The 11944-nt window shown below is 38.1% G+C and overlaps 1 protein-coding gene across 1 annotated transcript in view; it reads left to right on the top strand.

Annotated features, from left to right (window-relative positions):
• LOC108375297 (uncharacterized) overlaps positions 1-4890 on the top strand; it is a gene marked incomplete at both ends in the record, with an annotated part of 13013 nt that extends 8123 nt beyond the window's left edge. Inside the window, 2 exons of the mRNA XM_017631396.1 lie at positions 90-278; positions 4637-4890. Of these exons, the coding sequence (XP_017486885.1) occupies positions 90-278; positions 4637-4890 (443 nt within the window). The remainder of the gene's footprint in view (positions 1-89; positions 279-4636) is intronic.
• Between the last annotated feature and the right edge of the window lie 7054 nt (positions 4891-11944).

Below are 11944 nucleotides of genomic sequence, written 5' to 3'. Positions count from 1 at the left end.
ACACACACACACACACACTTACAAATTCGTGCACACATTTTTGTTGTTGCTTTTTTTTTCAAAATCCTAATTCCTTTTCTCACTTTCAGATGGTCCCATATCGACAGAACATTGCGACTGGTTGTATGGCATCTTTGGTCATGAGACATCGTGCACACGCTACTGGACTTGCTGGAATGGCACCGCTACAGAGCAGCTTTGCATCGGCGGTCTGTTGTACAATGAGAATGCCCACAGCTGCGATTGGCCGGAAAATGTGGACGGTTGTCAGAAGCATCGTAAGTATTACCAGCATACATGGTGGGGGGTTATGGTAAAGACAAAGACAACAACACCCACATCTAGGTATGCAAGCGATTTTCCTTATACGTACATACATACACGTACGTATGTTTCTAGCTCTTTGTTAGACAAGCTTCCAATGCGCATTTACGCCTGATCAAAAGCGTGTTAAATTTTCAATGACTTCAGCTGGTAATACTGTTGCAAAGGCTTGCTACCCACATTTATTGGGAGTACAACATGGTTACAACAACAACATGGAGGCAATTAAATCTTCTTAAGGCTTGCCAACATTGCTGTGTGCCTTGTTCCAATAGCCTTCGTCTTGTCTTTTGCCTTTGCGAATTAGCAAAATCCAGATTGATTTAGAAGCACTTGCGTGTGGCTAAATGGTCAAAAAGCATTTTGTATCAATATTTCGGTTTAATGTTGAAATCGGTTCAATAAACTACATACATCGTAAGGTATATGTAATATAAAATAGGCATCAGTAGTAGTAATCTCTTCTTCTCAGCGCTGCGTAATTTACGTCCATTCGTATTAAACGACCAAACCGGAGAACCGCTGCCATTGTAAACATTTTTTCGAATACTGATCAGATGTTGTCATTATATGACAACAGTGATTCTCCGTTATATTTAAAGGCTGGCGTTATTATCAGTGTTATGGCAACCCGAACTTTTCCATATAAGTTATTCTTGGCAACTCCTAAAAGGGTTTTTACGATTCATTCGCAGAAACTGTATCTGGAAATCCCGTGCAAGAATTGAGATTGTTTTGTAATTTGTACTTTTTCGTTCGACGTAATAAAGACTATTATAGAAATATAGTATGACATCGACTATATAGTTTGTCACCCCGTAAAAAGAGCAACATCTTCAGCAATATGGCTGAAAATGAACAGGAAAACACCTCGAAGTCGGACTTCTCGCAGCCACCCGCAACTATAGTGGAGGAAAACGTCCACGGAACTGATGCCAACAAAGAAATCGCCAAGACAACAATAAAGCTACCGCCGTTTTGGCAGCCCCATCCACATGGTATGTAAAAAAAACGTTGACTGGAGACCATGTGAAGTCCTTAGTAGAATGAACGGTGTTACGGAACCGGCTAGATATCCGTTGCCGCATTTCTTAGATTTTGCTCATACTCCTCACCAATGCACGATTTTCGCGACGATCGACCTAAGACGTGCGTAAAACCAGATCCCAGTCGAACCGGAAGACATACCGAATACAGCAGAAGAACGCTGGCCAAACTTTTCAAAGAGTCATGGATAAGATTTTGCGCGAATTCACATTTTCTTGGCCTTATCTGGACGACATCCTTATCGCGTGTAAGGGCGAAGCGTGATATCGTAATTAACTCATCGAAGTGCGTCATTGGCAAACTCGAAAAATGGTATTTCGCTACCAGAAAACCGAGTGGATGCATGCAATAAACCCGAAAGATGAAAGCATGATACATTTTTTTCGTAGACTCATGCCTAAAGCCACAGGACGGGACCACAAACCATTTTATTGCTGCCTTAATTTCTGACAATATTTTTTCGCCGCATTCCTGCCTGCCGGCATATCAAGCATTTTAACTTACGTCCTCCTATCTTCTGATTTATTTTTCGCAAAAATACGTTTCTCTTTCGGAATTGGCTTCAAAGAGGCTTGGTATGCTGCATATTTCTCTACAACAGTTGCGAACACTCTTCGTCATACCAGCTGTTCCTGTGTGGGAGGTAATAGCCAACTTCAGTGCTCATTTATGTCCGGTCGATGAAAATTTTCTTGTTGAGACAGGATTGAGAGTAGATTGCGAAATTTCTCGGCTGCTAATCATTAGGTTATAAATAATAATTGGTTCTCTGTTGTTTCATCAGGGGATAATGTCCATTGCTGGAAATGCTGAAATGTCCGACTAACTATTGCACGAAGTATGTTCAGCTTTCATGCAGAATGTGGGTATTTGTTCACTGATTGGGGTAAACCTGAAAGTAAGGTGTCGAGGCCCCCGCCCTCGCGCTGTCTCGTGGAATTTTTTTGCAATCATGTCCCATCCAACGCATTTTCTGTACTGTAGTAGTGTCAGCCATGTAAGCATGCCAGCAGATGGATAGGGACACCCTTCTTATACAGGGTCCGGATATACAAGAAGCATGTTCGTAAATCGTAGTCCCAGTTTGGTGAGTAGGCATCGTTAAAGCTTGTGGGTAGTCGACCGAGGCTGTATGGTCTTTCCCTTGGGTCTGTTTTATATCTGACGGGTAACAAAGATTTTAGAGATTTTCTTTTATATAGCGTGTCCCTTGCTTGAAGGAAACAGACGCTTGTTTGGAGCCACATTTACGGCTGAACTGTTGCTGCTACTTGACTTTAGTGAGACCCTAAACCAAAAAAGTTGCAGTGGGCTCAACAAATCATTGATTTATCATGTTACGCAGAGTTCACGAACGGGGAAACAAGAGTCGCCATTTAGTAAAGTCGTGAAACTGTTACTCAGAAGAACGACCATGCCGTATTAAAAATTTTTGCCTGCGATAAGTAGGCGTATTTCCATTTTGAGTGTTTTCCCATGGGACTTTGCATTTTGTTGAGTAAGAACATGGCTTAGAGGCATAATAGTAGAGGAAAAGTTTCAGAATTCTCGAAAAATATAGGATAATTGAGAATAAAATAATTGGTAAGTTTGCTGAAAATCTGAGGCGTTAGTTACTCCCCCTACTTTATATCCTAGCAACGATCTTAGAAGATACCTTGGACGCTTTGTCTTATATGTAAATATGGTTCATTCTACAACAAAAAAACATAAAAATATAATTTCTAAACTTTGTGCAAAATTCGCGAAAATTCAGTAAATTATAATGCGAATTTTCAACTTTTTAATCGGATTTTTTAGAATTTTTGGAATATGCAGATGTGTGGCCCAATCAATTCTAAAGTAGAAGTTCTTAGCTGCGAACTGCCTTTAATTTTTGGCAATCTTTTTCACGCACTCTCTTCCATACAAAAAAATTTCGAAATCACTTGATATGAAAAAAATGTCAAAAACCTTCAACAAAAAAAAATTCTCAAAAATCAAAGCAATTCTTTACTAACTTCGAACGTGCATTTTTTATACTATAATGAGCTAAAAACTGCGTACCCAGAAAAATTATAAAAAAATCTGATTAAAAAATTGAAAATTAGCTAAATGAACCCTATTTTTATAAAAAAGCTGGCGGAAAAATATAACAAAAAATTTTTTGCATATATTGTAATAAAGTAGCTGTGCCAATACTTTTTGCCGGTAGTGTAACATATATAGCCTCATTCTAGCAATACATATATAGCTTCATGCCGTGGCCGTAATTAAACGAGGGTTGTCCCATTCATAACTGTAGTGCTATTTTTACTGGAAGTTTGCTATATGTGCCAGAAACTTGGGCAATTTTCGGGTACCTATTTTTATAAATAAGCTGCTTTTTTCCGCATGCCAGACAGTTGCTTTGCAACCGCTCCTTCTGGTTATCAAACGCTGCTCTGTGACACCTTAGCTCAAATAAGTTGGAGTAGCCTCTCCGAACCTCCTTTTCTCTTTGCCGGCAACCCAAAGCTCTACACAGGTGGGTTACCAAAAAGCATGTCTAGAAGACCCGTTATACCTTATTGCATATCGTTGGATACAGGTAATGCTATATCTTTGAATGAGTATTTAAACCTTATTGCCAAAAGGTACAAAACTCCAACACTCTTTGACTCCTCCGATTATTAAATTTTCAAAATATGAGTGGTAAATTTGCACCTAGGTAAGTATAGATTGCGATGTCTGTCCTCATTTAGGCGTGACACGCAGTAAAAAAAGTTCTGAGGGGTACTAACTTGCTCAGGTGACTTCAACGCTATTCAAGGGCACCTGTATTAAAGGTCACCTTACCTCACAACCAGACACATTTAAATAGGTAACTACTTTTCCAAGGCAGATAATTACTGGCAGCTGTACCTTCTGTTGCACTTGCGCTGTAATGAATCCTTAAATAAATATACCGACAGTGCTAACCCATGCAGATTAGTTCAGTTGCATTTCCTCCTCGAACGGGTGTTGTTTGTAAAGTATTAAATTGGACGAATGGCTTGCTTCAATTTTAGTTTAACATCTCTATGAAATTCCCCGACTTTTCAGTAATAGTTTTAAATAGTCACTTTTCCCGCTCTTCCTACTAACTTCCACACTTACAAGAACGCCAAATTTGTTAGACCAGAACACTCTATATATTCGTATTTAACAACAACTGTATTTAACAGTTCTCTAATTGTAATTAGCTTGTTGCACTAAACCTAATGAGTTTATTTCTGTTTTTGTTGTTGCTTTTATTGTTTCACAGCTCTCTGCAATGAGGATGCCAACGGTAATGTCCCACTGGGTAAATCTTGCAACCGTTATTGGCAATGTCAGGGTGGCTATCCACGCTTACAACGCTGTCCCGCCATGTTGGTATTCGATCGTCATTCGTTGCGTTGCGTCGTCCCGCCAACGGAGGAGTGTGATATACCCACAACGCCAGCGCCACTAGATGGAGAAGGAGAGAATAATAATGTTGGCGGCGGTCAGCTGTCCAAGGACGAACAAGAACGGAAGGTAAGTTTTAACAGTGATTTATGAGTGCATACACTCGTACAATGGTAGAAGATTGTGTGCGTGCACTGGCTTGTGTTTAGCCAACGGGAGCGCTGGTTACTCACAATTGTTCGATGAATTCCACGGCTTGGCGCGTTCTGTTATTGTAGTTATGTTTACAGACCAAACCGTGTATGCTTGCAGACAGCAAAATTTTGTGGCATTGCATTAGCATATTTTGCGTGCAACCAATGATTAATTGTTCCAGCTGGCTGACTTCGATGCCCCATTGCCCTCTGGCTATAGACATCAGCACATCGACAGTTCAATGTTGGTTGCAGCTTGTTTGATGACAAATTTCGATGCTTACTCGTATGTGTTTCGTAAACATTGTAGAATAGTGTCCACTAGAATTTCCCACGCGCATGACTTTTCCTGATGGACAATTCAATGAGCTTGCTTGCCATTTTGCATGCTTGCATGTGCTTACGAGTTGCATAACATTATTTCCAGAGGATGAAAGGTAATGAAGTTTGTTACGAATATAAGTTGTTAATTTTTTATGTGGCCAAACTCATTTTGGAAATGTATCAAATACTGGGTAGGAGTGTAAATAATTTTACACACATTTTATGCTATAAAATTAAAAATAATGAAGGTTTCAGGACCAAATGTATTTTTAATATTTACTGATAAACATATGTATAGGTATACTAGAAGGAAATACTCATTCGAAATGTCCACCTTTGACCTGCCTATCGTCAATAACTGCGCGCATCTCGTTCATTGGAGAATCGGCCACAGCATTAAATGAAATATATCTTAAGAGAACCAATGTTGGGTTATCTTTTGTGAAAAACTATGTCCTTTTAATATTTCCACTTTTCTTAAACCAGCGGATTCAGGATTGCCAGAGGGCCATTCTTCAGAGGAAATGATTGCTGTCAAATTGCTTTGGGACCAGGTTCGAATCGTTTAGGAATAGAAATTGGTTAAGCGGCTTTACAACAGCTTTCAAAATGTTTTCTTGCTAAACCTTCGCCGATATTTTGACCCCTTTTTGCAGAAAGGCAAGTCTGTGACAACATCGTAAGGGGCACACTACCAAACGATGACTGGACCTGGATGATAAATAATTTATGAGATTGGAATTGAAAAATATTGTTATGAAAAGTTATATATCGTTGGCTTAGTTCGCAAACGTGCTAAGTCCATTTTTTTTTATTTTTTGAGGAGGGACAAAAAACCGTATAACTTTTTTTGTCGTTAATATTTTCCTAATCTGTAAATGCAGTTTTCTTCCTTAGTTCGTGCTCGGTGCCCGGTGGTGAAAAGCTGTGAAGAAGCATGTACCAGTACCAAGGCCTGATGAATACATGCCTGAAGATTTGTATCTCTGTCCAATCTACAAGTGGGTATATCCCGCCATTTGCGCCAATTATCGAGTGCTAGGTCTAATCGACTTGTCCTTGAAAGACTGAAGACCTTCATCCAACAGCGACTAGATTTTCAAGCAGAGTCAAATCATATAGAATACACTAGATATACAATTCGACAGACGCCATGTCTTAATTTGGGATGCTTCAAATTTAACTCGGCTGAGTAGAGTTTCGTTGAGCACAACTTTCAGCTCTATCTAAATTCAGAAGGACTTCTCAGCTCCGTTCGAAACCTAACGAAGCTTATTTGCTTTCTCTATTAGCGATTGTTCATCTGCTGTGAGAAATCTCCGCGAGCTATCGCAGGCGATGAACTATAAAATAGTGAAATTCAAAGCTTTTTTTAAGTTAGAATTTTGATGGAGGTATTTTTTCTGGAATGTATAGTATATGCTCGAAACAACGTGGAGTAAGCTATTTTTGCGAATAGAGTAATTTTCGTAATGTGAAATGTACCCATAAGCACGTTTTGATTTAAAATCTTATGCGATGAAATGCCCAAGATAGACAAGACGAATCACATTTGTGCGTCTTCTTCACAGCGGCACCGTGCATGGTATGTATGTAGTACATACAAATGTGTGTATGCAAATGACATTGACATCGTTGGCCTCAGGGTCTTCGCGTATTAAGATACACGTCGCTGTTGGTAATTATAACTTTGGAGCAGTGAGGAACTTCATCTTCCTATGAACCAGATTAAACACCACCAATAATGTCACCCTAAAGATTAAGCCAAGAATAACTCTCGGTAGGTGCTCGGTAGGTAGTTGGGGATTTCGAGATAACTAGTTATGAAAGATCTTTAGCCCTTATCTCCGAAGAAGAAGGGACGACAAACTCTATAGAGCTTTGTAATGATATGAACATAGTTAAGCGCATAAAATCAACGTAAACATGAATTCCGATGCTACGGTGAAATGAGCCTTCGACAATAGAAGGAGCACTTGTAGAAGGACATGTATGCGCTTTACGTGAAAGACTGGCGTAAGTTCTCGAAAGAGAGATGCAACCAGCCAAGCTTAATGTTCTCGGCTCGACCAACAAAGGGTTGTACTGTCAAGAAAGAATAAGAAGTTACAACATATAAAAATATTATTTGTTTTTAATATTTTTATTGAGCTTTGTACCACGATTGTTTATTAGGAAAAATTGAAAAAGCAACAAAGTCTAAGCGGTAGAAGTTATAGCACTATTTCGGAGATCACCACATCTCCTCATCAGATTTCTTTTTCTAGACTTCAGCAGGGATCGAACCTGCGAATTCGATGTTCAAAGTCAGAAGCGTTAACCACTGAGCTATGTACATCCCGTAAACTCTTGTTGCTAATTCATTTTCCTTATTCAACCAACTACTATCAAGTGCAGCTGATTTGCCGCTATTTAAACTCGACAGCGTGGTTGTTGTTGTCAATTCTATACATCCATTTGCTTATTTGCTTTTTTGTATAGTTTCAGGCAGGCTCTTCCTAAACTATGTATTTGTCAATGTTATTGTGGCTTGTTAACATTTTATTTTTAATATTTTTATTGAGCTTTGTACCACGATTGTTTATTAGGAAAACTTGAAAAAGCAACAAAGATTATTTGTTTTAATTATCTCTAGATGACGCCTTTGTGTAAGTGTGGTTAGAAAATTATTTTCAAATGGTCTTAAGACCATGAAGTTTATATGAGCTGCTACTTTTGACATTTTTTATGATGTAACATTTGTACATCGATATGTAGCTTTTATTGTTCAATGACTTGTAGTTCGTTAATTGCTTGATTTACGTAACTGGAGAGTTGAATATATGCTGCAATGACTATTTCGCGACGCAATGTCTAACTTGGGTTACATCTACATACTTTTCCGCAAATTCTTAATTCGCACTCAAAATTTTTTGTTACTTCTCATCGAGCAGCAATCCAACGACTACGGCACACAGTGGTCGGAGAAGGCACGTTTTACGCGAAAAATTAGAAGAGCTGTTACGATTATCATAAAACTGCGACATTGTAGTATTGTAGTAATGCTAAATCCGAAATGCTATAAAATGTTTAGTTTCACAATTGACAGCTGCCAAATCCACTGTTAGTTTCTCTAAAATTAAGAATTTTTTTTTTAAAATACCACTGATTACGTTTTTTGACATGCTGATCACGAATCGAATTTTATGTCAAATTAAAACCTTTACAGTTGACAGCTGTCAAATGGACTGTGAATTTTTCTAAAAATAAGACAATATTTTTAAAATTGCCATTATTGGTGGTTTGTAGATATGCTGATTACGAAATTAAAATTTTGAGAATTGGCAGCTTTCTCTACAAATAAGGAAAATGTCCCAAGAATTAAATATTTTATGTTGAAAGGCTCATTGATCTCGAGCAGTGATGGAGAAGTAGGTACAATTGTACTTTTTTCAGCTCTTTTATAATTTGAAAGTACACTCAGTACATATGTATAGACCATTTTCGGTACATTTTCTACTTAGCCAAATAAATTTTCCAGGAATTTTTCCTCCTTGTCGTTATACCAACCAAGTGCTGACGTATCCATATGGGCTTCTCTCGAGTGCACTCGAACTCATCTCTTCTTTATCAGACATCGTCTATTTACGTTGCCATATGAGCAGACAAGAATGATCAGAGATTTGTCAAGGTTGATTTTTATTCATTTAGAAGCCCCCTGCTAGGCCTAAGTAAACACCAGCGGACAAGAGTTAAGCCTTTTTCGATCTCTGACTGCCATTAAGCTGGCTTCTAATTAAACAAAGTCCTTTAAGGCGCATTCACCGTTCTAGTTCAGAGAGCAACTGAGAAAAGTTCTGAAAGCTTTTGAGTTGTGAACACAACTTCACGTTTAGTTCAGAACTAGAACGATGAATCCGCTCTTATTGCTTCGAAGAAATGACTTTCAACCATGCCACCCTCGTTCTCTGCTAAATTAATCTCTTTTGATTTTTTCTTAAGGTTGAAAGGTTCAAATGTAATTGCGTTTAATGTGAAATTGGCCTACACATATTTTCAAATGTCGGTTGATTTACATAAATTATATAGTAGACCTCTCAGAAGCTAAATCGCTATACGAAGACACCAAGCGAATACGAGATCCTGGCTTATATAGAGGGTTTGGGCGGACAAATGATTCAGAAGCACGGTCAAAAGAGCTCCCAGTGAGTGTTGGCAAGCTGGCGCAGCTCGTAGACAGGAGTTGACGAAAGAAAGTAATTCGCCTTCTCTAAAAGTTTATTCGTTCTCGGAAAGTTCTTCCAGTTTGAGAACGTAATCCTAAAATCAGGCTTGGTAGATTTTCGTCATATTTTCGTACTGCTGAACAAGTTGTTGACGTGATGTGAAATGTGTAACTAAATGTACATACAAATTTTTTAGTAACATTCGTCCGCTGTTAGATACAAATTTTTCCTCAAAATAAGTACAATTTGAAAATTTGATTTTCCAGCCTTGTTCTCGAATTCTGTATCACATAAAAACTTTTACTGTTGACAACTGTCAAATCAATGTCAGTTGAGTAATCAATATATGAGGCAATGAGGGCAGAAATGGCCTAACCCACAAGTTTTATCTTGTACCTAACTTCTTAAAATAGTTTCAAATGTAATAAATCTTAAAGTAAAGGTCGATTATAACTTAACTTGATGATACTCTACATAGCTCCGAACTATAAAATTTAAGACTAAGCGACTTTATTTTTAAAATGTATCTTATTTGAAACTATTTTAAGTAGGGAAGCACACAAAAATATTTTAGGTTACCCCACTTCTGCTCTCATGGCCTCATATATGTTGAGTAAAATTCGATTTTTTAAATACGAGGCAACATATCTAAAATGAATTTATGATCAAAATATGAAATGATAACAGAATCGGACGTCATATTGGATTTTGCATTTTGAGTTTTCAAAGACTAGTTTAAAATTCGTAATCAGCGAACTCAAGAACCTTTAAATAACAAATTTCATAAAAATCCATTAATTTTTTAAATTCTTGGTCGCCATATTGGATTCTTATTGCATTTTTAAAAATTGACTTATAAATGATATGATGCTAAATAAAGATTAAATTACATTAATATATATAATTTTGATGCACTTTATGATATCTGGAACAACTGCTAAAGTTGGTCTAGTGAAATAAAAATGGCCGCCACTCTTTTTGGCGCTAGTATGTGCGGCATTTCTTTTCGTAGATCCTTAAAGGATTCCTTGCATTACTTTTTGGTAAAGGAATGAAGAGCCTAATAGGCCATACTCATAAGTTATACTTCTTTGTAGGAAATTTTTCTTGAAAAATAAGCCGGTCTATTTAGGTACTGATAATTTAGCAACCAAGTTTTAATGTGACCATAATTTTCTGTGTTTAAGAAATAGCACCAAACCAATTGTTATAATTAATAGTATCGATAAACAAATTGTTAGAAAAGCTATCAATAAATAACTGTTAGAATGTGCCACGATAGAATTCATTGAACTAAACGGATCCAACGGCTTCCTCAGCAGATATTATAGAAGATACTAATCAGTTTTGAGTTCGTTGGACATTTCTGAATAAGAGTAGCCTTATTCCGGTTAATTCATCACACTTTTAAAATATGCCTTTTTCGTGTAAAACATGGCTTCTTTGACCACTGTGCGTCAGAAAATGAAGCGATTGTCTATAGGTAAAACTACGCCACCACCCACTCGACAAGGCCATTGCCATTGCTGTTTTATGTTTACTGTCGTCTGGCGGCAACAGCTGCCACACTCCAACGCTTCAATGGCTGGTACAGCGATTACTGCTAATATCAATGTAGCAACATTTGTTATTGATGACAGGCGACTTAAGAACGACTAAGGGCATGCAGCGTGCCACATGCAACGTGATTCGTGCATGCCACATTGCTACACGCCAAACAACGTATACCATATTTGCCATGAAAAGTTGAAAATAGCTGCTTACATGATGTGCAACCATTACGAGACTACCACAACGTGAACATAAGTAGTTTTGGCTGTGGGTGAGAGCGCGACATTCCGCTGCCGTCTGTTTTCTTATTTAGTGTAAGTTCGTCTAGGCATCTACTTATGCTGTCCCGTGCCTTTACTTCCATTCGCTTAATCGACGTTTAATCATGTCAAATGCTGACTACAACTCAAAGGGGAAGGAAAACTTTGCAGTGCACGGAATGCTTTATCATCAGCTGAGAAGAACGTGTTCGGTGCAAGTGGATTAGGAAATTGTTCCGCCATGTTTTTCTAAATTGGAACTTATGGAAAGTATGCGGAGATATACATACACAGATATTATAAGACTACTGGATTTATTATAAAGGTCTTAGACAGCACTTTATGTGACACACGACAAAAATCAGAGGAGAAGCTCGTCCAAACACCAACATATTGCGTAAGTGCCAATGTTTTATTTTTAAAGTTCCGAATATAACCTCGTTCTTCGTCAGTAACGTAGCCGAGTGTAGGTCTTTTTGCGCTTAGTCACTCCATGGCGTGTGTGGGCGATATTGCCTTCATTGTCCACCCAGCCGAGTAAAAATATCTTTTCACCAATCCCGCCCAAACTGATGCTCCTACAGGGTGTCATTCTATCTTATTCGGAATTCATCGCCCACGAGAAAATGTTCTTAGACTTAGCATAATA

This window comes from Rhagoletis zephyria, unplaced genomic scaffold, assembly GCF_001687245.7.
Source record: "Rhagoletis zephyria isolate East Lansing unplaced genomic scaffold, Rhagoletis_zephyria_1.1 Rzeph_scaffold_08721, whole genome shotgun sequence".
In the NCBI taxonomy this organism is placed as follows: domain Eukaryota; kingdom Metazoa; phylum Arthropoda; class Insecta; order Diptera; family Tephritidae; genus Rhagoletis; species Rhagoletis zephyria.
This window is presented reverse-complemented; position numbering and strand designations above follow the sequence as displayed.